Source organism: Oncorhynchus gorbuscha, linkage group LG09 (assembly GCF_021184085.1).
Source record: "Oncorhynchus gorbuscha isolate QuinsamMale2020 ecotype Even-year linkage group LG09, OgorEven_v1.0, whole genome shotgun sequence".
In the NCBI taxonomy this organism is placed as follows: domain Eukaryota; kingdom Metazoa; phylum Chordata; class Actinopteri; order Salmoniformes; family Salmonidae; genus Oncorhynchus; species Oncorhynchus gorbuscha.
The window spans coordinates 44,190,148-44,218,020 of record NC_060181.1 but is presented as its reverse complement, the minus strand read 5'-3'; the positions used below and the strand labels follow the sequence as shown (position 1 = coordinate 44,218,020).

Here is a 27,873-nt window from a genome sequence, read left to right as displayed (position 1 = left end):
AGAAGGTTTGCCCCATTGTTGAGCCTCATGGGTCAAGAATCAAAACGCAATTGGCTAACTTATTTCCCAACATGATTTTAATTCAAACAAACTTTAACTCCCTAGAGTTGATTGACGCAAAGAAAATCCCCATCAGAATCTGTCAATTTAAGATAGACATACATTTTGGCATTGGATGTGTCTCAATCCACCGCATCCGCCTATGTCGCACTTCTGCATTTGTGGTGAAAGGTGGAAGAGTAGTGTTTGTCTAACCATGAGACATCCCTCTCACGAAAACCTCTGTAGCGTCCGAACGGTTTGTCCTACAAAACTATTACAACCCTAGGTACCTTCCATTTTCCAACTTCTGTTTGTAGCATCTGAACGGTTTGGGCTACATCAATACGTTGGAGTTCTACGTTTTGCTCTGTGACCCACACAAGTGTCACGGGACTCGTCTGAAGGTAACCGGTACTGGTTTACATTTTTTTTAAATGGAAGTGTGAGGGTAGTTTTGTGCCTACCCCAAAAATGGTTAAATATTTTTTTATATCTCATAGATAAAGGACAAACGCTGCAAAACCTTGTTTCTTATGATACATTTTTTGACTGTCTTTAAAAAAAAACATTTATAAATGTGTTATTCAATGCATTTCTTTGGACTATAGTAGTAAAGGCCAAATTCAATATTTTAACAAATTATTATTTATTTAATATTTTTTTATACCGAAAAACAGAATGACACAGTAAAGCCAAATCAAATGAATGACTCAATGAGGCCCGAGTAACAAACAGTAACAAAACCGTCCATTTGTTACTTGTCATTCATTCGATTTCGGCTTATTGCATCATTTTGTTATCGTGTCTGTTGGTTGATTTCTGGTATGTAGCTGGATGAACCACTGAACTAGGAGGTAAATGCCAAAATAAAGGAAACATCAATATAAAGTGTTGGCATTGATTCTACAACTGGAACTCTATAAGACACTATTCTTCCATGAGAAATTACATAATTTAGTGTTTTGTTGATGCTGGTGGAAACCGCTGTCTCAGGTGCAGCTCCACACGAACACACTTTAAACCCCTAATGCTCCTTTGAGACCCCTCTTTCAAAGTCAGTGAGATCTTTTTTATTCTAGCCATGGTAACCAAAATAATGGACAACTGGGCAATTTTATGCATGAGCCTTGGCATGATGGGGGTGTTAATTGCTTAAATAACTTAGGGAACAACACCTGCATGGAAGCACCTGCTTTCAATATACTTGGTATCCCTCGTTTACGCAAGTGTTTCCTTTTATTTTGGCAGTTACCTGCAGGTTTATCAAATAACTATATGAACTGTGGTCCAGAGAACATAAACAGGACAAGGAGAGTGCCCAAATCCATCCATCCATCCATCCATTGTAGGTAAATTCAAGTAAAATATGTTGTCCTAGTTTTTTTTATCTTGGCCAGGTCGCAGTTGTAAATGAGAACTTGTTCTCAACTTGCCTACCTGGTTAAATAAATAAATAAATAAAATTCCCTGGGGAAGGAGGGGCGGTTGGCATGGTGATAACGGGTAATGACGCCAGTCTAGCTCGCTCTGGAAGTTTCAAGCAAGTGAAAACAACTGAAAGTGGCGTAAATTGGACTGAAAGAAAACACACACAGCTTGCTAAAAGCATATGTCGCTAGATAGCAAGCGAAATATTACTCTTGTTCGTTTAGGAGGCTATAATGAACTGTTCATTTGACAAACGTTAGACTGTAACAACAGTAGCTAAAGTATAATTACAGTCAACATCTGTGAATGTTAGCTTGCTAGCTAGCTTGCTAACGTCACCTGCCTATTGTACTTACGTACTAGCTAGCTAAGCTACATCACCTTGAGGATGAAAAAGAGGGTTGAGAAAGTCGTGAAAGAGAAGGCAGCTGGTAACGTTGAGGATGAGTTTTCGAAAACTGCTGGTAAGATGAAGGAATTCAGTCCCAGCCTTGCCTGACAAGTCCAGTTTCTAATGACAAGTGCTATTTACGTAGACCGTGGTACAGATGCAGAAGTTTGGCTTATTTTGTTATATATTTCGGTTGTTAATTAAATAGCTGAGCACTTCACTGTTCTTTGTCCCTTTCTCTGGCCACTAGGACTAAATATACAGGAGAAATGTCCAGTTCAGAGGATAGGTAAGATTTGAACCAGTAACATTATCTGGGCAGAGGAAGAGAATATACATATCACGAGTAGGCATATTCATCCTCCTCTGCCCAGATATACCTCAGTTGCCCAGATACTGGTTCAGGTAAGATTGTACTATTTTGGGAAATGTATAGTACTGTACCTAACATTTTGTTTGTTGCTGCAGATTGAACTTTCTGTTTTTAATAACCTCAGTACAGTGAGATTTTATTGCAAAACTGAATGGGTAGTCATAATGGCAGATGGAATCACTGGATGTCATTCTGTGATTTGATCCTCTCTCTAAAAGATGATTATCAGTGCTCTGGCAGCCTGGAGATGGACTTCCCTGAGCTGTGTTCTCTTCTGGGCATGAAGGAGATCCCTGCTGTAACCCCACGAGCCCCAGCCTCTGTCACTCCTACCACAGAGAGAGGCAACATGGGTAAATGACAGTCCACCAGCCATTCACATTAACCATGAGGCGCTAAGCCTCATGTCTTACTCGTTTCTCTATTGCTAGGCCCAGGGTTTTTTCTAGATCAAAAAGGGGAAAAGGGGGCTTAGGTATTGGACGTTGCAGGGGGCGTGACAATGGGCGTGGTGGACCTGTTGCTTTTTTAAGACAATTTCCTGCATTTCAAAAACATTATCCATGAAGCTGAGAGAAATGTTTACTGTTTTAAAGCAAATTTACACACCGGAGACATATTCTACCATGGAGAAATGTTTACTGTTTTATAGCAAATTTACACACCTGAGACATATTCTACCATTTACACACCTGAGACATATTCTACCATGGAGCTGAGATAATTGTTTTGCAGTGTTAAAGCAAATGTCCCATCAATTCTATGCATTTTGCCATGGCTAATGCTGTGTACTTTTGCTCAAACATAAGAACAAAATCAGTACTGCTAAATTAATTGTTTTTGGAATTTTTAATTATACCTGTCTAGCTTTTATTTTGGTGATTTTGTTTATATTATTTTTGATTATATTATAAAACTATTGGCCCATTTATATTTTCTACATACTTTATATATTTTATTTACGGTATACATTTTGTGTGTGGCTGTGTGCACACATTTCATTACACATTATTCCCAAGCTCTCTCATGTCCCAAATAGCACCCTATAATGTACTACTTTTGATCAGTGCCCATAAGTGTACTATAAAGGGAATAGGGTGCCATTTGGGACTCAGTCTCACTTTTTATTATTGCTGTTTATCATTTACATACTTGTGGCGTCAGAGGAGAGCCAGTCCCAGATGGGTGCTGGTATAGCGACCACAACGTGGTGCCCTAAACCACGCCTCCAAGTGGAGCTGGAGAGCGAGGACCCTCGCAGTATTAAGGAGGTCAGGGTGTGTGGTGAGAGCATAACTGAACCAAACATAATCCTTCACTGTCTGAACACCATTAGAATTCTCCTAAAGTAAACAATGTAGTGTAGTTGTGATAGTAAACAACATACAGAAAAAATCATTTAAAGATATTGTTTTAAAACAATACTGCTTTCTCTCAAGAGACACTGAAATTGACATTTGAACTGTACCACTTCTCTTACATATTCACCTCTTACACAGTGAACAATATAAATAGTACCATGTAGTCACTATTGTATGAACATCATTTGTAATGGGCAAACAAAAAGTGTCAGAGCCATTGTTTCTGTCATTTCGTAGGGTGGAAGGTAGATGAGCTGATGGCTCGAGTGCTTAACAAGACACTTCCAGCCCTAAGCAACCTACAGAATCTGCAGTGAGTACTGTATTTAGATTGAGATGCATCTTTTTGTACTTCATGATATACAGTATTTGCCCAAGGCAAAGCTAAGCTCTATTGGGCATGTTCGGCATGTTTTTTTTCCCAGCTTATGTCCTTTTCCTGAATGAAACTGAGCAAATTATCCCACATTTATTGTTACTTGGTTGTTAGTGTAATGTTTGGGGGGTAGGCATTGCTCTTGCAATATTATCTTCTGTGTTGCAGTCTGTGGTGTGCTGGTCTGACGGGGCGAACTCTGACCTCCCTGAAGAATACAATATCTCTCTGCTCAAACCTAAGGTGATTGGATGATTCACCATATACAGTGCCTTCAGAAAGTATTCATTATACCCCTTGACTTATTCCACATTGTGTTACAGACTGAATTCAAAATGTATTATTCTCTCACTCATCTACATACAATACCCCATAATGACAAAGTGAAAACATGTTTTTAGAAATATTAAGACATATATTAAATACAGAAATATATAATTAACATAAGTATTCACACCCCTGAGACAATACTTTATAGAAGCACCTTTGGCAGTGATTACAGCTGTGAGTCTTTCTGGGTAAGTCTCTAAGAGGTTTCCACAACTGGATTGTGCAACATTTGCCCATTTAGTCTTTTCAGCCCCTGAAACACCTGTTTTAGGCTATTGTCCTGCTGAAAGGTGAATTATTCTCTCAGTTCTGGTGGAAGGCAGACTGAACCAGGTGTTTCTGGTTCAGGATCTGAACCAGGTTTTTCTCTAGGATTTGCCTGTGCTTAGCTCCATTCAGTTTATTTTTTTTAATCCTGAAAAACTCCCCAGTTCTTACCGATTACAAGCATACCAATAACATGATGCAGCCACCACTATGATTGAAAATATCGAGAGCGGTGCTCAGTAATGTGTTGTATGAGATTTGCCCCAAATATAATCAGGACAAAAAATGAATTGCTTCGCCACATTTTTTTGCAAGTCCATGCAACTTATTGTGGGACTTTAAGCATTTTTTTTTACTTACTCTTTTAACTTATTTAGGCTTGCCATAACAAAGGGCTTGAATACTTATTGACTCAAGACATTTAAGTTTTAAATGTTTAATTCATTTGTAAAAATGTTGATAAACATAATTGCACTTTGACATTATGGGGTATTGTGTGTAGGCCAGTGACAAAAATACATATATAATTAATCCATATTAAATTCAGGCTGTAAAGTGGAAAAAGTCAAAGGGTGTGAATACTTCCTGAATGCACCGTACCTATTCTCTTTGAAGGTGCTTCACTACCTGTGTCATGGAGATATGCAGAGCATAATGAAATAATATCTGGGCCCGTATTAATAAAGTGTCTCGGAGTAGTGCTGATTTAGGATCAGTTTTACCTTTTAGATTACAATGATAAGATTACATGGACAGCAGGGACCTGATCTTCAGGCAGCGCTCGTACTCTGAGACGCTTGATACAGTCAGCCCCTGAACTTCTCATGTTCTCTGTCTCTCGGTTAGGACTGTGGTTTTGGAGGGAAACCCACTACCAGAGCAGAGTTATCACCTCCTTATATCTGAAGACAGTATGTGAGTCGCTGTTTTTTATTTATTATTACATATATTTTTTTCAATCATTCTTACACACAAATTTCAATGATGATGATGTATCACTACAATACAGGCTTACTCATGTATCACTGCGTAATAACCGGATTGGCGAGGAGGGAGCTCGCCTGATTGGCTCAGCCCTCGCTACAGCCCAGACTGCCAACAATAATCTTCTGTCACTCAATCTGGCCTTCAATTCCATTGGTGATGCGGGTGCTGCTCATATAGCACAGGTACTCTGGATGAGAGCATCTGCTAAATTAGTCAAATGTAAAAAATGTACCCCACTATTGTAGAAATGTGTTTTCCACATTTACCAGCCTTGAAGGATGATACGTGGCAGATATTTGTTGTTGTATCAACTTCTTTCTCCCCTATTTTTGCTACCAGGGTTTGCGTCTGAATCGCTCTTTGCTGTGTCTCTCTCTGGCCAATAATCATATTGGAGACACAGGAGCCTCTCGTCTGGCAGAGGTGGGTACTTAACCGCTTACATGATTCCCCTTTAAAAATAAACTAAGAGTTTTCAAAGGGTGTATAACAAATGGCACTCCATTCCTTAAATAGTGCATTCCCTATGGGCCTGGTTTGAAGTAGTGCACTACATAGGGAATAGGGTGCCATTTAGGATCCAAGTCTTTTTTGTATCTTTACCCTCCCAATGATCTCTCTCTCTCTCTCTCTGTGTGGGTTCCTTAGGTGCTGGGTCCTTTTTCTCTGACCCACGATGAGGTTGTTGAGAGGAGGAGGCTGCTGCTCAGAAGAGACCAGTCGGTGAGAGCGGAAAGCACACCTACACACTACTTTTCTTAAATTCATTTTTTTTAGGACTGGGGCAGTCCCACTTCTTTTTATATATTTGCTTTTCATATTTTTTTTATTATATAGAACAATAACAGGATGATCAATACTGACAGGAAAGGTAGGAAGAGAGAGAGAGCGTGCTAGAAAAGCAGTGTGACGGATTTAAACCCACGCTCTCACCTGGATATGTATTCTGGAGGCAGCGGCTTAGACCGCTAGACCATCCCAAGCCACACACACACACCTACACACTTCTATAGAAGAATAACACACCAATAGCTACACACTAACTCAAACTAAACTGCACGCACACTAATCTGACCCTTTTTTCTCTCTCTCTCTGTCTTCCCAGCCCTCTCATGCTGACTCTAAGTGTGAACGACCTCTCTCCATCCCCAGCAGCTCCTCACTGGAGCGCAACGTCAGCAAAGGAGCCAAGGTTGCCTCTAAGAAAAAAGTACCTACCAGAACTCGGGGCTAGTTTCCCAGGCACTGACTAAGCCTAGTCCTGGACTAAAGGCATGGTCTAGGAAAGGGGTTCCCAAACATTTTGGGCTCGTGACCCTATTACAAATCCGTCTGACAGTACTTCAATCTAAAACAATTATGGTTTGAAGTGACTGAATTGCATTAGAAAGATATCGGGAAGTTCAGATCATCAGGAAAAAATTGGATATGATCTTCTATGTAGAAAAGAATGCCATCATTGTTTTGAATTTGGTGCCTGGTCCTGTTCTTTCTAATGAATCATGCATGGCCTGTGAGCATTGTAGAGGGAAACAGACAATAAAAATATGTTCCTGAGAGTCTTAGGTCGGGTTCCCCTGCGGCGACGATGAATGCATCAAGCAATGGTTGTGTGCCTAAGGCTGTTGCGATGACCGTATTACCGCCACACCGGCAGTCACGAGTCATGAAGGCAGTCAAATTCCACATGACCGTTTAGTCACGGTAATTAGGCTTCTTCTGATGTTGCTGCTGGTCATTAGTGACCACCACAGCCCTATGTGTGCCACGTCATCGACTATGCCGTCGGGCACCAGATTTCTATAACATGACGTGGTCAACTGATACGTAAAATAGCGATCCAAGCATTTTAAGATCTGGCATGCGTCAGCAACGTCAGAGCAGCGGCAGACGACTTTAGCTTTCGGGAATGGGGTCCTAATACAGGTAACTGCAAAAATAAAGGAAATGCTTTACTAAATGAGGGATACAAAGTATATTGAAAGCAGGTGCTTCCACATGTGTGGTTCCGGAGTTAATTAAGCAATTAACATCCCATAATGCTTAGGGTCATGTATAAAACTACCCAGTTGCCCATTATTTTGGCTACCATGACTAGAAGAAGAGATCTGTGACTTTTTAAATTGGGGTCTCAATGGAGCATAGGGTGTAAACGTGTGTGTGTCAGTCACTAGATCTCAACCCAATTGGGAGATTATGGAGTGGTGCCTGAGACGGCGTTTTCCACCACATCAACAAAACACCAAATTATCTACTTTTTCATGGAAGAATGGTGTCGCAGCCCTCCAATAGAGTTCCAGACACTTGTAGAATCTATGCCAAGGCACATTGAAGCTGTTCTGGTTCATGTTGGCCCCACACATACTGAGACACTTTATGTTGGTGCTTCATTTATTTCGGCAGTCATCTGTAGCGTATAGCTTCAAAAGTTAGAGCCACATTTGAAGGAAGGGGAGAGGGAGATAATTTAAGTGGTGTACAGTGTATTTAGACCCCTTCACTTTTTCCACATTTTGTTATGTTACAGCCTTATTCTAAAATGGATTAGATTATTTATTTTCCTCAATCTACACACAATACCCCATAATGACAAAGCGAAAACAGGTTTTTAGAAATGTTTGCAAATGTACAAAAAAACAACAGAAATACCTTATTTAACATAAGTATTCAGACCCTTTGCTATGAGACTTGAAATTGAGCTCAGGCGCATCCTGTTTCCATTGATCATCCTTGAGCTGTTTCTATAACTTGATTGGAGTCCACCTGTGGTAAAGTCAATTGATTGGACATGTTTTGGAAAGGCACATGCCTGTCTTACTATATAAGGTCTCACAGTTGACAGTGCATGTCCAAAGCCATGAGGCCATGTCGAGGCACAGATCTGGGGAAGGGTACCAAATAAATATCTGAAGCATTGAAGGTCCACAAGAACACAGTGGCCTCCATCATTTTTAAATGGAAGAGTCTGGAACCACCAAGACTCTTCCAAGAGCTGGCCGCCCAGCCAAACTGAGCAATCGAGGGAGAAGGGCCTTGGTCAGGGAGATGACCACGATCACAATGGTCACTCTGACAGAGCTCCGGAGTTCCTCTGGAGATGGGAGAACCTTCCAGAAGGACAACCATCTCAGCTGAGCTCCACCAATCAGGCCTTTATGGTAAAGTGGCCAGAAGGAAGCCACTCCTCAGTAAAAGGCACATGACAGGATTGAGGGAATGGTGAACAGAGCAAAGTACAGAGAGCTCTTTGATGAAAACCTGCTTAGGACCTCAGACTGGGGCGAAGGTTCACCTTCCAACAGGATAACGACCCTAAGCACACAGCCAAGACAACGCAGGAGTGGCTTCGGGACAGGTCTCCGAATGTCCTTGAGTGGCCCAGCCAGAGCCCGGACATTAACCCGGTGAAACATCTCTGGAGAGACCTGAAAATAGCTGTGCAGTGACGCTCCCCATCGAACCTGACAGAGCTTGAGGATCTGCAGAAAAGAATAGAGAAACTCCTCAAATACAGGTGTGCCAAGCTTGTAGCGTCATACCCAAGAAGACGAGGCTGTAATCACTGCCAAAGGGGCTTCAACAAAGTACTCAGTAAAGGGTCCAAATACTAATGTGTTATTTCAAGGTTTTTATTTTTTATACATTTCTAAAAACCTGTTTTTGCTTTGTCATTATGGGGTATCGTGTGTAGATTGATGAGCAGAAAAAAAACAATTTAATACATTTTAGAATAAGGCTGTAACGTAACAAAATGTGGAAAAAGTCCAGGGGTCTGAATACTTTACGAATCCACAAGGCACATTTGTAAATGAGGTCTCAATATGTCTTCACTGTTAAAATAAAGGTAACATATATATCTATATATATATTAAAATCAGACGACCCCCACCGTTGGTCGCGACCCCAAGTTTGGGAAACGCTGTTCTAGGCTTAATCTGTCTCAGGGAAACCGCCCATACAGTATGATCTCTTTCATAAACACACAGAAAAAAGTTTCCTTCATATTCAGATTAATCACTTGATTTTTATTTTTAGGACACAGCCAAAAAGGATGAGAAGCCAGCAGCAAACCAAACAGGAGGGGTAGCAGGAAAGAAAGAGGAACCAAAGTTGGCCAGAAAAGGTAAAGCATTGTCATAAACCCTTATGATAACCATAATATTTCTCTCTCTTCTATACCTTAGTTTTTCTTGTTCCTTCTTTCAGCCTCTGACACCAAGTTGCCCCGGGGTAAAGGGGGAAAGTCAGGGGGTAAAGAGAAGCGCCCATCTGTGTTGGATCAAGAGGTACCAACAGAGACCCTGTTAGACTCAGGTTAAATGCATTGTATCCCCTTGGAAATATGTACATTGTGGACAGCTCATGTCCCTCTGTTTCTTTCTGCAGGAGAAGGCCAATGCTACACAGAATAAGGTGTGTTTGTTTGGGTGTATGTGTACATTGCAGTTTGTCTCAAAGATGACAACATGTTAGTGTTTCTTTTCAAAGAGAAAATGCTTAGACTGTGAAATGCATAATGTTTGGATTTGGTGGATATACAGTGTATTTGCAAAGTATTCCACATTTTGTTACATTACAGCCTTACTCTAATATTTATTACATTGTTTTCCCCCCTCAATCTACACACAATACCACATAATGACAAAGCAAAAACAGGTTTAAAAAAAAAACTGATATCACAATTTACACATGTTTTCAGACCCTTTACTCAGTACTTTGTTGAAGCACCTTTTGCAGAGATTACAGCCTCGAGTCTTTTTGGGTATGACGCTACAAGCTTGGCACACCTGTATTTGGGAGTTTCTCCGCAAATCATTTCAAGCTCTGTCAGGTTGGATGGGGAGCGTCGCTGCACAGCTATTTTCAGGTCTCTCCAGAGATGTTCAAGTCCGGGCTCTGGCTGGGCCACTCAAGGACATTCAGAGACATGTCCCAAAGCCACTCCTGTGTGGTCTTGGCTGTTTGCTTAGGGTCGTTGTCCTGTTGGAATGCGAACCTTTGCCCAGGTCTGAATTCCTGAGCACTCTGGAGAAGGTTTTCATCAAGGACCTCTTCTGTATGTTGCTCCTTTCATCTTTCCACTCGATCCTGACTACTCTCCCAATCCCTGCTGCTGAAAAACATCCCCACAGCATGATGCTGCCACCACCATGCTTCACCGTAGGGATAGTGCCAGGTTTCCTCCAGATGTGACACTTGGCATTCAGGCCAAATAGTTAAATCTTGGTTTCATCAGGCCAGAGAATCTTGTATTTTTACTGACTTTTTCCCCATGGGGAAATTTTGTTGCAGTGTCATGTACACAACAAAACAAATTGACAATACAACTCTCATAAGTTACATACCATTAAAAAGAGACTAGCCTGCTGGCCTTACTCGGTGGATAGGAACATTAGCCCGAGCTATTTAGGAGGAATATCACACCTGGCACAAATTATTGTCTAGTTCTGTTTTTCCTTCCGAGGGATGCACTATACCTGCGCCCAGAGGGGAGTAGTTCAAAGTCCGGGTACAGGGGGTTGCTTGGGTCTAAAATGATTTTGTGAGCCTTGCGGAGGGCCATGACCTTAAAGTTCTCATCCAGGCCTGTCTGTTTGACTCCAAGTACCTTGCTTGATGTGGTGATAATCCTTCTCAGCATATTTCTCTGGCTGACAGTAGAATTGCCAAACCAACAAACAATACAAAAAGTGAAAACTCAATGAAAGATTTGTAAAACAGAGTCAGTATAGTACAATTAACATTAAAAGATCCCAGCTTTTTGAGAAAGTACAGTCTCCGTTTACTCTTTTTGTAGATCAGTTTCTCATGGTCAGAGTCCTTTAGGATCCTTTCGGCAAACTCCAAGCGGGCTGTCTTGTTCCTTTTACTGAGGAGTGGCTTCCATCTAGCCACTCTACCCTAAAGGCCTGATTGGTGGAGTGCTGGAAGGTTCTCCCATCTCCACAGAGGAACTGGAGCTCTGTCAGAGTGAACATCGTGCTCTTGGTCACCTCCCTTACCAAGGCCATTCTTCCCCGATTGTTCAGTGTGGCCAGTTCTAGGAAGAGTTATTGAGGACTTACAATGTTGCAGAAATATTTTGGTACCCATACCCAGATCTGTGCCTCGACTCAATCCTGTCTGAGTTCTACGGACAATTTCTTTGACCTCGTGGCTTGGTTTTTGCTCTGACATGCACTGTGAATTGTGGGACCTTACATAGACAGGTGTGTGCCTTTCCAAATCATGTCCAATCAATTGAATTTACCACAGGTGGACTCCAAGTTGTAGAAACATGTCAAGGATGATCAATGGAAAGAGAATGCACCTGAGCTAAATTTGAGTCTCATAGCAAAGGGTCTGAATACTTATGTAAATAAGGTATTTATGTTTTTTAATTTTAATAGATTAGCTAAAATGTCTAAACCTGTTTTCACTTTGTCATTATGGGGTATTGTGTGTAGATTGAGGGGGGGATATTTAATCCATTTTAGAATAAGGCTGTAACGTAAAAAAAAATGTGGAAAAGTGAAGAGGCCTAAATACTTTGCACTGTATGATGTACATAAAACTAAACTTCATCAATATTTTGATACTGAGTTGCATCCCAAATAGCACCCTATTCCCTTCATAGTGCACTACTTTTGCCCTGGTCAAGAGTAGCACACTATAAAAGGAATAAGGTGCAATATGGGACACAACTCAGATTTTTCATACAGTTTCCTTCCACCAGTCAGCAGAGTTGGTTGAGACAGTGAGCCCCCTGCTGGAGCCGGGAGTGCAACACACTGGAGGCAGAGTAATTCTGCCTGGGAACACAGCCCTCACCTCCCTCAACCTAGCAGGTCAGACTCCGTGCCAATTCCCAGAGACACATTTACTTGGACTCGAGTTTGACTCGAGTCACAACTTTGATGACTTGAGACTCAACTTGATTTGGACTTTGAGCCTCAAGACGTGGGACTTGACTTTGTCTTGAGCCTTGAAATGATCTGGCCAGGTTTTTGTAATGTTTTGTCACTCTGCGGCACAGAGTCTCCGTGGATTACTCTCCACGCAGCCAGAGACCGTAGCCGCAGCATTGCCCTTGCAAAAAAAAACATGCAACAGATTGGCTAGAGAAACGCACACTTGTCACTGATTGGACCAGCAAATTATCAACACAGGGCGGGAGAGCTAGTGAACAGATTACTGATTTGATGTACAGCAATGGGATCGGGTGCAGCGCAAATGTCAAAATGTAAGGAGACAGGATTGCCATAATAAATAAATATTCAGCTCTAAAAATTGTCTATCCACTTGTTCTCTCCAAACTCCTGCCAGTGGAGAGAGCTTTGTTCTCTTGTTGAAATGTTTGCTGTTACTTTCACACGTTTAAATGCATATGTGGTAAATCTATAAAACGCAACAAATAAACGCAACATGTAACAATTTCAAACATTTTAGAGTTACAGTCCATATAAGGAAATTAGTCAATTGAAATAAATTCATTAGGCCCTAATCTATGGATTTCGCATGACTGGGAATACAGATATGGATCTGTTGGTCAGAGATACCTTAAAATATGTAGGGGTGTGGATCAGAAAACCAGTCAGTATCTGATGTGAGATGTCACAGCACGACACATCTCCTTCGCATAGAGTTGATTCTGGCCTGTGGAATGTTGCCCCACTCTTCAATTGCTGTGAGAAGCATCCCAAACATGCTTAATGGGTGACATGTCTGGTGAGTATGCAGGCCATGGAAGAACTGGGACATTTTCAGCTTCCAGGAATTGTGTACAGATCTTTGAGACATGGGGACGTGCATTATCATGCAGAAACATGAGGTGATGGCGGCAGATGGCACAACAATAGACTTCAGGATCTCCTCACAGTATCTTTGTGCATTCAAATTGTCATTGATAAAATGCAATTGTGTTTGTTGTCCGTAACTTATGCCTGCCCATACCATAACCCCACCATGGGGCACTCTGTTCACAACGTTGACATCAGCAAACCGCTTGTCCACATGATGCCGTACACGCCGTCTGCCATCTGCCCAGTACAGTTGAAGCCGGGATTCATCCAAGAAGAGCACACTTCTCCAGCGTGCCAGTGGTCATCGACCAGAATTCCTTTGGTTGTGCAAACTCACCGTTTCATCAGCTGGACCGTTTCATCGGCTGATCTCAGACGATCCCACAGGTGAAGAAGCTGGATGTGGAGGTCCTGGGCTGCCGTGGTTAAACGTGGTCTGAGGTTGTGAGGCCGGTTGAACATACTGCCAAATTCTCTAAAACGACAATGGAGGCGGCATTAACATTAATTTCTCTGACAACAGCTCTGTTGGACATACCTGGACACATCTGTGAAATTGGGTTGTGTGACAAAACTGCACATTTTAGGGTGGACTTTTATTGTCCCCAGCACAAGGTGCACCTGTGTAATGTTCATGCTGTTTAATCAGCTTGATATGGCACACCTGTCAGGTGGATGGATTATCTTGGCAAAGGAGAAATGCTTACTAACAGTGATGTAAACACATTTGCGTATGGAACATTTAATCTCATGAAACATGGAACCAACACTTAACATGTTGCGTTTCATATTTTTGTTCAGTGTATATATTCCATCTAATCCTAAAATAATTGCTAACGTTTCAACATTCCATCCCTGTACTGTTTATTGAAACACTTGGACATATGTTTTCATGTACCATTTCTTACCTTCCGAGTGGGCACGATGTTCATTGCGAACTTTCATGTGCACAAGACTCATGACGTAGAAATTCTGTTAATTGAATTAAATATGGTGTTGTGTGTTTGTCAACAGCAAACATTTCAACAAGAGAACAAAGTGCTCTCCAATGGTGAAAGCGCCATATCATACAAAATATACAAGCAGATTTACCAAATATACATTGGCAATAGCCTCTGATACAGACATTGTGGTTGTGTGTAATAGGAGTGTGTGCACCTCAGTGTGTCGGTAGCAGTGCGTGGGTAAAATCAGTAAGTAGAAAAAACATGTGGACTCACCCTACTTGTAGAGAAATGCCAATGCCATCCTCCTGTCTTTCATGTTGCCGAAACGGTCTGTGACACTGTCATACAGTATACGCTTTTAGTTTTTGTTGTCCTAGGCTACCTGGCTAAAATGCTTGCCCACTAGACTAACTTCCTATCATGGGCAACAATTAGCCAGCTAGCTAAGATTAGCCTTCTACATATTGAACTTACATCCTCTCAGGCCAGATGAAGAATGTATGAATTCATGGTCGGATCAGAATGACTGTTGTAATCATTGGCCAGTACATAGAATTAAGTCCAAATTCATATCTCCATCCATGGCTTATTTAGGAAAGGGAACATTTTAGCTAGCTAGCCAACGGAGGACAACAACACAACTAGAGGCAACTGTAACAGTATAGCTTCCGTCCCTCTCCTCGCCCCAACCTGGGCTCGAACCAGGGACCCTCTGCACACATCAACCACAGTCACTCACGAAGTGTCGCGCCACAAAAGCCAAACAAGGGGAACAACTACTTCTAGGTCTGAGTGAGTGACGTCACCGACTGAAACACTATTAGCGCACACCACCGCTAACTACAGTGCCTTGCGAAAGTATTCGGCCCCCTTGAACTTTGCGACATTTTGCCACATTTCAGGCTTCAAACATATAGATATAAAACTGTATTTTTTGTGAAGAATCAACAACAAGTGGGACACAATCATGAAGTGGAACGACATTTATTGGATATTTAAAACTTTTTTAACAAATCAAAAACTGAAAAATTGGGCGTGCAAAATTATTCAGCCCCCTTAAGTTAATACTTTGGAGCGCCACCTTTTGCTGCGATTACAGCTGTAAGTCGCTTGGGGTATGTCTCTATCAGCGTTGCACATCAAGAGACTGAAATTATTTCCCATTCCTCCTTGCAAAACATCTCGAGCTCTGTGAGGTTGGATGGAGAGCATTTGTGAACAGCAGTTTTCAGTTCTTTCCACAGATTCTCAATTGGATTCAGGTCTGGACTTTTGACTTGGCCATTCTAACACCTGGATATATTTATTTTTGAACCATTCCATTGTAGATTTTGCTTTATGTTTTGGATCATTGTCTTGTTGGAAGACAAATCTACGTCCCAGTCTCAGGTCTTTTGCAGACTCCATCAGGTTTTCTTCCAGAATGGTCCTGTATTTGGCTCCATCCATCTTCCCATCAATTTTAACCATCTTCCCTGTCCCTGCTGAAGAAAAGCAGGCCCAAACCATGATGCTGCCACCACCATGTTTGACAGTGGGGATGGTGTGTTCAGGGTGATGAGCTGTGTTGCTTTTACGCCAAACATAACGTTTTGCATTGTTGCCAAAACGTTAAATTTTGGTTTCATCTGGTTTCATTCTTCCACATGTTTGGTGTGTCTCCCAGGTGGCTTGTGGCAAACTTTAAACAACACTTTTTATGGATATCTTTAAGAAATGGCTTTCTTCTTGCCACTCTTCCATAAAGGCCAGATTTGTGCAATATACGACTGATTGTTGTCCTATGGACAGAGTCTCCCACCTCAGCTGTAGATCTCTGCAGTTCATCCAGAGTGATCATGGGCCTCTTGGCTGCATCTCTGATCAGTCTTCTCCTTGTATGAGCTGAAAGTTTAGCGGGACGGCCAGGTCTTGGTAGATTTGCAGTGGTCTGATACTCCTTCCATTTCAATATTATCGCTTGCACAGTGCTCCTTGGGATGTTTAAAGCTTGGGAAATATTTTTGTATCCAAATCCGGCTTTAAACTTCTTCACAACAGTATCTCGGACCTGCCTGGTGTGTTCCTTGTTCTTCATGAAGCTCGCTGCGTTTTTAACGGACCTCTGAGACTATCACAGTGCAGGTGCATTTATACGGAGACTTGATTACACACAGGTGGATTGTATTTATCATCATTAGTCAGTTAGTTCAACATTGGATCATTCAGAGATCCTCACTGAACTTCTGGAGAGAGTTTGCTGCACTGAAAGTAATAATTTGGCACGCCCAATTTTTCAGTTGTTGATATGTTAAAAAAGTTTGAAATATCCAATAAATGTCGTTCCACTTCATGATTGTGTCCCACTTGTTGTTGATTCTTCACAAAAAAATACAGTTTTATATCTTTATGTTTGAAGCCTGAAATGTGGCAAAAGGTCGCAATGTTCAAGGGGGCCATATACTTTCGCAAGGCAATGTATCTAGCCATTTCACATCTGCCACACAACAATTCCATTTTCTTCCCAAAACGTGCTGCAGACTAGTGAAAACAGCTGTCTGTAGCCTCAATAAATATAGATGTGGAATGACTGGTTCAACTACAAGTCTAGATTTAATTTTACTTGACTCGACTTCACTTGCTCTTAGAATGCAGGACTTGAACTTGACTAGAGACTCTAACCTTGTGACTCTAATAATAGTGACTTGGTCCCACCTCTGCCACTTTCACAACACAGGTTGTGTCCATAATTACACCCTACTACTTTTGACCAGATCCCAATGGGTACATTTGACCAGAGCCCTATGGGTCCTGGTCAAAAGTAAAGCACTTTATAGGGAATAGGATGCCATTTGGGACATACGAACAACATCCTCAGTGAAGGCAGCTTTCATCACATGGGAATAACTGCCGTAGTTAGGACATTGGAAGATTTTTTTTGTTGCAATTATAATGTGATGTTGAAGTGAGGAAGATTGTAAAAAAAAAAATGACTTGAATCGTCTTTGTATTTGCATGTAGGCAACAGGCTTTCAGAGCAGTCGCTGCTCCTCTTCCTGTCCTCAGTGGGGGCGCAGACTGAAGGGGGAGGTCTGCTTCGTCTCTGTCTCAATGTGAGTCTTGTCTATTCAAGCTCTTCCGTGTGTGTGTGTGTGTGTGTGTGTGTGTGTGTGTGTGTGTGTGTGTGTGTGTGTGTGTGTGTGTGTGTGTGTGTGTGTGTGTGTGTGTGTGTGTGTGTGTGTGTGTGTGTGTGTGTGTGTGTGTGTGTGTGTGTGTGTGTGGGGTGCATTGATCTGCTTTTTTGTGTGTTTGTTGCTGGTTCAAAAGCTTGAAGATTCGTATAATGAAACAACTTAATTACTCCTGTTGTCAGTGTCCTTAACACTGAATGTGACCCCAGTCCACTTCTCTTTTTTTTTCCTACAGAGAAACCGCTTCCCTCCAGACTGTGATTCCTTCCTCAAGATAAAAGAACTGATGTCACTCAGGGATCCTCTCAACAAAACGGCCTCTGCTCAAGTAGATGACGAACAGGGGCAGGCAGCATAAACTATAGATAGCAGAGTGAAAATCTTAACTCCCCTACCCATTTTGTTATCGTGGGTACCAGAACCAATTCGTGCTACCTTGCCACTCCTTGTTTGGCATATGACAATAACTGGCACGATAGCAGGTCTGGTACCCAGGCTACCAATTTGTTTCTCAATTTGAATTACAAATTGATGTTTTTCCTGCTAGTGCCCCATTTATATTTCCACATGTCACTTGTCTACTCTAGTCCAATCAATAAACAAAAACAATGACATGAAATACTACTCACCTCCACAACTGTTCACTTCATAAGAGGTGAAATCTTTAACTCTGAAAATAAACAGTTGTAGGAATCAGGATGCAGTCAGGGATCCTTGTTTGCACATTGGATGCATTTTAGTTTATGAATTCCATTCAAATGTCTTTGTATATCAGCAAGCTCCTGATTTAGTTAAAACATTTACGATGCCAAGCCAAACAAAGCACAAAAATAGCGATCTGTTTTACATACTTTTTAGTTGTCACTTGAAAGGTGCCAGCACGCACCAGGATGTGAAAACGAGTCTCTACTGGTGAATGCATTTCAAGAAATATTTGTGAAGGCACATTGGACAACATTTATTTCATGCCACTGTTAGCTGCTAGTTAAACTTTAGATGAGCTGCAATGGATGGGATGGGGACATCCCTGGTACTCCTGCCAGTCTTTTACACTCTCAGCACCTGATGTGTCAACGTTCAGCTCCATCCAGCGCGACACCCAGGCAAACAATGTTTAAAAAATTAAAATGTGAATTGTTGCATCATTTAAATTGGGGTTATGATGACAGTATTGTGTTACCGTAATGTTACGTTTTTTAAACTGTATAAAAAAAGGGGCTGAATCGACGTTAAGGTCATTCAAACCCATTAGCTCCCTTTTGATAACAGTAATACTCCAATTGGCTAGTCAAGAGTTTATCAAAGCATCAGCAGCTTCAATACAAAAGTTGGTAGTTGATTATTTAGCCAGCATATTGTCTGAAACCAGAGGAAGATGATCCACCTCTACCCAAGTCTGCTTGGGGGGAGAATGTTGAGTGGAGACCGGCATTTTGCCATTTTCCCCATGTGCAAAGAGGTTGCCTTAACATGCTTGCTTCGTGTGCGCGAGCGTTGAAAAATAAATGTACACGTTATTCAATCATTGCACTCACACTGCTTGCACTTATCAATGAGCGTCTGCGTAGCCAGTCGCTAAAATACAGCTCTGTTCTATTTGTGACATTTGACACGCTGCAAGTCCCGCCTCTCCTCATCGGTTTTTAGGAGCATATACTCACGTAGGTGATTGAAAGATTGAGAGCGGACCCCTGGACCTTACTTAATCTAAGTAACATAATAAATAAATCCCATTAGAAATCCGTCAATTTAAACTGGAGATGCTTTGGATGCGTCCACCGCCTACGTCGCACTTCCACATCTGCGGTGAAAGGTGGAAAAACTAGAGTGGTGTTTGTCAGACCATGAGACATCCCAAAAATAGGTATTCTAAGGAAACCGTCTGTAGCGTCCAAACTGAAGAAAAATGTCAAATGCAACATGGAAAGTGTTGGTTCCATGTTTTATGAACTGAAAGAAAAGATCCCAGAAATGATCCATACACACAAAAAGCTTATTTCTCTCAAATATTGTGCACAAATTGGTTTACATCCTTGTTAGTGAGAATTTCTCCTTTGCCAAGAGAATCCATCCACCTGACAGGTGTGGCATATCAAGAAGATTAAACAGCATGATCAAGATGAAAAAGCACGATCATTACACAGGTGCACCTTGTGCTGGGGACAAAAGGCCACTCTACAATGTGCAGTTGTGTCACACAACACAATGTCACAGATGTCTCAAGTTGGAGCTTACAATTGGCCTACTGACTTCAAGAATGTCCACCAGAGAATTATCCTGGTTTCAACTGTACAGGGCAGATGGCAGACAATGTGTATGGCATTTTGTGGGCGAGCGGTTTGCTGATGTCAATGTTGTGAACAGAGTGCCCCATGGTGGTGGGTTATGGTATGGTTAGATGGACAACAAACACAGTTGCATTTTATTGATGGCAATTTGAATACACAGAGGTACTGTGATGGGTTTAGGCCCATGGTTGTGGCCATTCATCTGCTACCATTACCTCATATTGCATGACCCCAAGTCGCAAGGATCTGTACAGTTACTGGAAGCTGAAAATGTCCCACATTGAGCATGTTTGCTCTGGACCGACATGTACGATAGCGTGTTCCAGTTCCTGCCAATATCCAGCAATTTAGCACATCCATTGAAGAGTGGGACAACATTCCACAGGTCACAATCAACAGCCTGATCAATTCTATGCGAAGGGTGTGTCACATGAGAGAAATGGTGACACACCAGATACTGACTGGTTTTCTGATCCACACCCATATACCCCCCCCCCCTTTTAAAGGTATCTATATTCTCAGTCATGTGAAATCCATAGATTAGGGCCCTTTAAAAATATATATATTTCACCTTTATCTAACCAGGTAGGCAGGTTAAGAACAAGTTCTCATTTACAACTGCGACCTGGCCAAGATAAAGCAAAGCGACAAAAACACAAGAGTTACACATGCAGTAAATAACACCAAAATAGAGAAATCGATGTACAGTGTGTGCAGAAGAGTAGGGAGGTGAAAATAATTGCAATTTAGCATTAATACTGGAGTGATAGATGTGCAGATGATGATGTGCAAGTAGAGAGGTGAGGTGCTAAAGAGCAAGAGGGTAAGTAATAATATGGGGATGAGGTAGTCGGTGTGCTATTTACAGATTGGCTGTGTACAGGTACAGTGATCATTAAGCTGCTCTGACATCTGATGCTTAAAGTTAGAGAGGGAGATATAAGACTCGAGCTTCAGCGATATTTGCAATTCGTTCCAGTCATTAGCAGCAAATAACTGGAAGGAAAGGTGGCCAAAGGAAGTGTTGGCTTTGGCGATGAACAGTGCAATATACCTGCTGGAGCGCGTGCTACGGGTGGGTGTTGCTATGGTGATCAGTGAGCTGAGATAAGGCGGGGCTTTACCTAGCAAAGACTTATAGATGACCTGGAGCCAGTGGGTTAGGCGACGGATATGTAGTGAGGGCCAGCCAACGAGAGCATACAGGTCGCAGTGGTGGGTAGTATATGGGGCTTTGGTGATAAAACGGACTGCACTGTGATAGGCTACATCCAGTTTGCGGAGTAGAGTGTTGGCTATTTTGTAAATGACATCGTCGAGGATCGGTAGGATAGTCAGTTTTACGAGGGTATGTGTGGCGGCATGAGTGAAGGAGACTATATTGCGAAATAGGATGCGGATTCTAGATTTAATTTTGGATTGGAGATGCTTAATGTGAGTCTGGAAGGAGAGTTTACAGTCTACCAGACACCCAGGTATTTGTAGTTGTCCACGTATTCTAAGTCAGAACCGTCCATAGTAGTAATGCTAGTCGGGCAGGAGGGTGCAGGCAGCAATCGGTTGAAGAGCATGCACTTAGTTTTACTAGCATTCAAAAGCAGTTGCAGGCCACGGAAGGAGTGTTGTACGGCGTTGAAGCTCGTTCGGAGGTTTGTTAGCACAGTGTCCAAAGAAGGGCGAGATCTATACAGAATGGTGTCGTCTGCGTAGAGGTGGATCAGAAAATCACCAGCAGCAAGAGCGACGACATTGATATATAAAGAGAGTCGGCCTGAGAATTGAACCCTGTGGCACCCCCTTAGAGACTGTCCGGACCTCTGACAACAGGCCCTCCATTTTGACACACTGAACTCTGTCTGAGAAGTAGTTGGTGAACCAGGTGAGGCAGTCATTTGAGAAGCCAAGGATATTGAGTCTGCCGATAAGAATGTGGTGATTTACAGAGTCGAAAGAGTTGGCCAGGTCGATGAATATGGCTGCACAGTACTGTCTTTTATCAGTGGTGGTTATGATATCGTTTTGGACCTTGAGAGTGGCTGAGTAGCACCCATGACCAACTCGGAACCAGATGATTGCATAGTGGAGAAAGTACGGTGGGATTCGAAATGGTCAGTGATCTGTTTATTAACCTCACTAGGGGGGTTGGGACGGTAGCGTACAAACTGGCCAACATCCAGTGAAATTGCAGAGCGCCAAATTCAAAAACAGAAATACTCATTATACAAATTAATGAAGCATACAAGTGTTATACATCGGTTTAAAGATTAACTTCTTGTTAATCCAACCACAGTGTCAGATTTCAAAAAGGCTTTACGGCGAAAGCATACCATGCAATTATCTGAGAACAGCCGCCCAGCAGACAAATCATTACAAACAGTAACCAGCCAAGTAGAGGAGTTACACAAGTCAGAAATAGTGATACAATTAATCACTTACCTTTGATGATCTTCATATTGTTGCACTCATGAGACTCACATTTACTCAATTTTTTTTATTCGATAAAGTCCCTGTTTATATCCAAAAACCTCTGTTTTGTTCAAGAATCCACAGGCTCAAACGCAGTCACAACAGGCAGACGAAAAATCCAAATAGTATCCATAAAGTTCGTAGAAACATGTCAAACGATGTTTATAATCAATCCTCATGTTGTTTTTAGCATAAATAATCAATAATATTTCAACCGGACAATAACTTTGTCAATATATAAAAGGTAAACAAAAAAGGCGCGCTATCGGTCTCGCGCATGAAAACGCTCTGGGCCACTGCATTGTCCACTCATTCAGAGTACCCTCATTTTTCAGAATACAAGCCGGAAACAATTTCTAAAGACTGTTGACATCTAGTGGAAGCCATAGGAAGTGCAATTTGAGTCCTAAGTCAATGGATACTGTAATGGATTCAATAGAAAACTACAAAAATAAAAATACATCTCAGGTTTTTGCCTGCCATATCAGTTTTGCTATACCCACAGACATTATTTTAACAGTTTTGGAAACTTTCGAGTGTTTTCTATCCACATCTACCAATTATATGCAAATCCTAGCTTCTGGGCCTGAGTAGCAGGCAGTTTACTTTGGGCACGCTTTTCATCCGGAAGTGAAAATAGTGCCCCCTACCCTAGTGAAGTAAACTTGGCTTTTGAAGATTTTAGAAAGGCAGGGCAGGATGGATGAGGGGGATGACCGCGGCAGCTTTCCAATCTTTGGGGATCTCAGACAATACGAAAGAGGTTGGGGGGGGGGGGGGGGGGGGGGGGGGCAAGTTGCTGCAGGTGTGCTGAGATGTTGGCCGGGGTAGGGGTAGCCACGTGGAAAGTGTGGCCAGCCGTAGAGAAATGATTATTGAAATTCTCAATTATTGTAGATTTTATCGGTGGTGACAGTGTTTCCTATCCTCAGTGCAGTGGGTAGCTGGGAGGAGGTGCTCTTATTGTCCATGGACTTTAGTGTCCAAAAACGTATTGGAATACAGTATGACTACTCTATGGAAAGGGGAGACTCCCACAAACACAAGGTTGTTCTCTGTTTTGCTCTACGACCACGACAAGGACTCATTTGAAGGTAACTGGTACCGATTTAAAAAAACTGAAAGTAGTTTTGTGCCTACCCCCCCCAAAAAAAAATCCTGAGCTTTTTTATCTCTTAGATACAGGGCAGACACTTAAACTTTGTTTATTTTGACACATTTATTAATGTGTTATTCAATGTGTTTTTCTGGGCTATAGTAGTAAAGGCCAAATTTGATATTTTCACAAATATTGTTTTTAATATACCTAAAAGGGGTTCTAAAATTCCAAATCAATGATCCATATGACCATCTTAAACCAATTCCATATCAGTTTAGTGCAATTAAGTGTTCAAAAAAAATCTTACTTTTTTGGTTAGTACTGACCGTTCGGTCACCTGGTCAGATAAACACACACCTAAGAGAAAGACCGAGAGCCAGATGATCGAACCAATTGGCGGACGACCTATACAACCTGGGACTCAAAACCACAGACTGGGACCTGGCCCTGAATAGGACAGCGTGGAGATCCATGTCAAGGTGTTATGTGCAAGTGAGTAACTAACTGTACAGGGACTTTTTTCTATTGAGTATACTTTTGCATCCTGACCTTGGATTTTCCTTTTTATGGTTTGTGTGTGTACCTGCTGAACTCCATAATTAAATTAGCTCTTATGCACCGGCAGCCACCTATCTAAACCTGGGAGCAGACCCTCGTACTGCTTTTCTACATCCCTGCTTAGATGGCTGAATAGAACTCAATTATATTAAGGAAATCCAGAGCACAATTTAACATGATCAAAAAGGCAAGGCAAAATAAACATTTGTTCACAATAATGTAGTGCTTTTTATTAAAAAACAAAAACAAATTGAATATAAAACAAAAAGTAAAAACCAACAGCATTTTCATAACTTTAGAATCATAATTACAAACTTTTAACGAGAGTGGAAGAAGTTGACAAACTGTACACATCACAAAATGTCTGCCAGTCTGTCCATTTACAATGCTTGTATCTTATTTTGTGATTGTCTAAAAAAATAACTAAACAAATCACACAAAACACACATACAAGTACAAGCATCAAATTTATGACCGCTATCACAAACTGAACAATTTCTCAGGGGAGGGGGGGGGTTACATATTGGAGCTGACATCTTTCAAAATATCAACATTAAGTTGGTTTGTTTTTTTAGTGTTCAACACTTTGCAGCAAAAACAAGGAGCATATTTTCTCCTCAAAAGTAATATTACAGCGACAGATGTAATTTCAGAGTCACTGTTATGTCCCAATGCTTTATATGAAGTTCGTTTGACATTCTTCTCACACTGAACAAAAATATAAACGCAACATGTAATGGGTTGGTCCCATGTTTCATGAGCAGAACTAAAAGATCCCAGAGATTTTCCATATGCATAAAAAGCTTATTTCTCTCATTGTGCACAAATTTGTTCACATCCCTGTTAGTGAGCATTTCTCCTTGACCAAGATAATTCTTCCACCTGATAAGTGTGGAATTTCAAGTAGCTTATTAAACAGCATGATCATTACACAGGTGCACCTTGTGCTGGGGACAATGAAAGGCCACTAAAATGTGCAGTTTTGTCACAACACAATGCCACAGATGTGTGAAGTTCAGAGAGCGTGCAATTGGCATAGTGACTGCAGGCATGTCCACCAGAACTGTTGTCATAAAATGTAATGTTAATTTCTCTAACATAAGCCGCCTCCAACATTGTTTTAAAGAATTTAGCAGTATATCCAGTCGAGCCTTACAACTGCTGACCACGTGTATGGCGTCGTGTGGGTGAGCAGTTTTCTGATGTCAACGAACACAATTGCATTTTGTCTATGGTAATTTGAATGCACAAAGATGCCCTTACAAAATGGGCCTCAGGATTTTCACGTTATCCTTTACCAAGAGTCGCATATCGGTGAAATCTATAGATTGGGGCCTAATGAATTTATTTCAATTGACCAATTTCCTTATATGAACTGTAACTCAGTAACATCTTTGAAATTGTTGCATGTTGCATTTATATTTTTGTTCAGTTTAATTTTTAGGCAACAAAAATTGTGTTTAAGTTCATGTCATTCAATTAGGACAATTGTACGTTTTACTGGACAAAAACACCTCTCCCAAGCTTAAGTGTCTTGATTATAGTAATACAAATGGCAGAAATAATAATTATAATACATATGGGGCTGAGTCCTGTACAATACACGAAATCCGTTATCAAGATATTGCTTTTGGAGACACTTCTCACATTATCCCAGTCTGTATATACATAACTTGGCACTGTACAACTTTGTCCTCTTTCCGTCTGTTTTCTTACTCTCTCCATCTATGCCAGTCCATCTTGATGGGACATCTCGATCTAAGTCTCATTTTAAACAGAAGCATTTGGAAAAAATAAATCTCATCAAATCTCACAAATGATTTAAAATATTCTCCATGGCAACCAGAAACACATTTGAAGAAAACATTTACAGCTAGAATCCCTTCCCTCCCAACAGATAACCCCTTTTCATAGAATATAAGAAAATATGACCGTCACAATACATTTTACGTTACCTATGGTTTCCACAATTTCCCATAAAATGTTAATTGCCATCAAGCCCTTAATTTTTTCATATTTTTTTTTCTTCAAGAATTCTGGCAGATTAGACACACAAATGTGCATACACTCACGCAAGGCAGTCAGGGACCACGGCGTTCTAAGGCGTTACAGTAAGAGTCAGTGTTCCCGCCGCCTGACTTCATTAAGCTGGTGAATCAGGTACTTCAGAAAGAGGAGCAAAGCGGACAAGACACTTGACTGACCAAAAGCGCACATTATATCTTTCCAAAGACCACCAGCTATTCTTTACAAACATAATCCCGTCCTTCCTTCTCTGTTCCTAATGAATTACTACAGTATGAAAGAAAAAGAAATACTTATTATTAACTTGCTTTTCAGACTGCATCATCCAATAACATGTGAGTGTTAGTGTGTCTCGTTGATACATTAGAGAGCCAACCATATCCATGGTACCAAAGTGCAGTTTAACAACCTCGTTCCTGCAGCTTCTCTCCTAGTTCATCGTCAGCAGTGTCTGTTTACAAGTTGCTCATACAGTCCACTGCATAGCCTCCTATGCCTCTTATCCTCGTACATTTAGGTCTCGTGGCCTATGTTTAGTTTCATTACCACCTAGTCCCACTGGGGGCGCAGGTTTCCAGACTCCTCATTCCCATTTGATGTTGTTAAAAAAAAAGAAGTATATTTGAGTCTATGACTATGCCACAGCTATGTTCAGTACCACATGTTCCTTTCTTTTGCTCACTAAAAATAATTGACTCAAGGTTGCACTGATGAGCCATGTGTATAGATAATGTGAAGCCTATGTAATAGTCTCTTTGCCCTGAGTAACCAGGGCTGTCTTTGATTAACATTTGTTCAATGCGCATTTTTAAGTGCATGGGGTACTTTTTCCTACGTAAAAAAAAAAGCATTTGCATCGTACTTCAATAAGTCTGGGTCCACCCTCCTGAGAAGAAGTCCTTTGTGTCACCAACAAAACCGTTACCATTGACCACAACAGCCGAGTGCACTGCTTCAAACCGTTGGGTTGTCATTGGGTTGTCTCATCACTTGAGATGACAGGTTGGGGAAGAGGGGACACGCCCGGGAAGGGTACCAACCCTTGCCCTTTGTGGTCACTTTCTCTTTGCAAATGTCATCTTCCCTTACCATGTTTTCCATTTCACCCCCACCTCTCCCAAGTGAATGAAAGGGGAATGTGCTTGCCAGGTAAGTGGCAACATCATTTTCTACCCACAAAGTCTCCAAATCCAAGCGTCCTTCTACGTAATCTCCGCCCTGACCCCTCCTCTAGAAGATAAGTGACATCTATGGCTGTTGAAAGAAGAGAGAGAAGTTACTAAACACCAATGACACTAAGTTAACTGTCCGATATTTCCCCTTCATCAAGTCTCCCTCTTCATCAAACCTATACCCATTTCCTCATTGCCTGCTCACCATTCTTATTGGGTGTTCTGTGTAGCAGATCCAGCAGAATCTTGTTTAGCCGATCCCTTTGTGCCTCCCTCCTGCCAAGTCCAGAGTGATGGAGGGGAGAGGAAGAGATGGAGGGGAGGAGATCCAGCATGTCAACTCCTCTCTCTGCTGCACCTTCCTCCAGCTCCCTATGCTCCTCTACCTCCTGCCCCCCGGCCTCTTCTTCTCCCTCCCCTGGCCCAACTGGTTGTGGGGGTGGGGCAGCCTCAGGGAGTGTGGTTTCTTCTTGGGCAGCATCCATGTCCCCCTCCACCCCTCTTCTGTTTTCACTCTCCGGACGGAAGTTGTCACCCTGGTCGCATGGGGAAGCATTGTCCTCACAGGCTCCTCCAACTCCTTTGGGCCGCTCGCTCTTCCAGGCCGAACGCCCCCCGTTCCTCTTGTAGTTGTCGGGAACGTAGTGCGGCTAAAGCGAGGTTGGGAAGGAACAGACTTTCAGTTGACTTACAAGTTGTTCATGCACAAGTTAGATTTTGGGATTATTAACAATTTGTTTTATGAACAAGCGATACGAATTGGAGCAGAATTAACTATCAAGCTGAACCCCCATCATCTCTCTCAGGATAAC

The 27,873-nt window shown here is 41.7% G+C and overlaps 2 protein-coding genes across 4 annotated transcripts in view; one reads left to right on the top strand and one right to left on the bottom strand.

Annotated features, from left to right (window-relative positions):
• The first annotated feature begins 97 nt into the window (after nucleotides 1–97).
• lrrc71 (leucine rich repeat containing 71) lies at nucleotides 98–18,937 on the top strand. Of its 3 annotated transcripts, none has more exons than XM_046362517.1 (17): nucleotides 98–446; nucleotides 2,112–2,150; nucleotides 2,453–2,587; nucleotides 3,399–3,518; nucleotides 3,833–3,908; nucleotides 4,140–4,214; nucleotides 5,415–5,483; nucleotides 5,578–5,737; nucleotides 5,895–5,978; nucleotides 6,204–6,278; nucleotides 6,661–6,765; nucleotides 9,591–9,678; nucleotides 9,762–9,841; nucleotides 9,942–9,968; nucleotides 12,271–12,382; nucleotides 17,284–17,375; nucleotides 17,689–18,937. In XM_046362517.1, exons 3-17 carry the CDS (start codon nucleotides 2,482–2,484, stop codon nucleotides 17,809–17,811), a joined length of 1,392 nt encoding a protein of 463 aa, XP_046218473.1. In that variant the 5' UTR covers nucleotides 98–446; nucleotides 2,112–2,150; nucleotides 2,453–2,481; the 3' UTR covers nucleotides 17,812–18,937. The 3 variants fall into 3 exon arrangements, with proteins under 3 accessions (XP_046218473.1, XP_046218474.1, XP_046218472.1); XM_046362516.1 differs by lacking the exon at nucleotides 98–446 and adding an exon at nucleotides 1,529–1,934 and having other exon boundaries at nucleotides 17,689–18,936; XM_046362518.1 differs by lacking the exon at nucleotides 2,112–2,150.
• A 5,131-nt stretch (nucleotides 18,938–24,068) lies between these two features.
• Nucleotides 24,069–27,873, bottom strand: part of LOC124043678 (histone-lysine N-methyltransferase ASH1L-like) — a 47,674-nt gene continuing 43,869 nt past the window's right edge. The window contains 2 exon segments of the mRNA XM_046362515.1: nucleotides 24,069–27,143; nucleotides 27,267–27,711. Of these exon segments, the coding sequence (XP_046218471.1) occupies nucleotides 27,052–27,143; nucleotides 27,267–27,711 (537 nt within the window). The 3' untranslated portion in view covers nucleotides 24,069–27,051.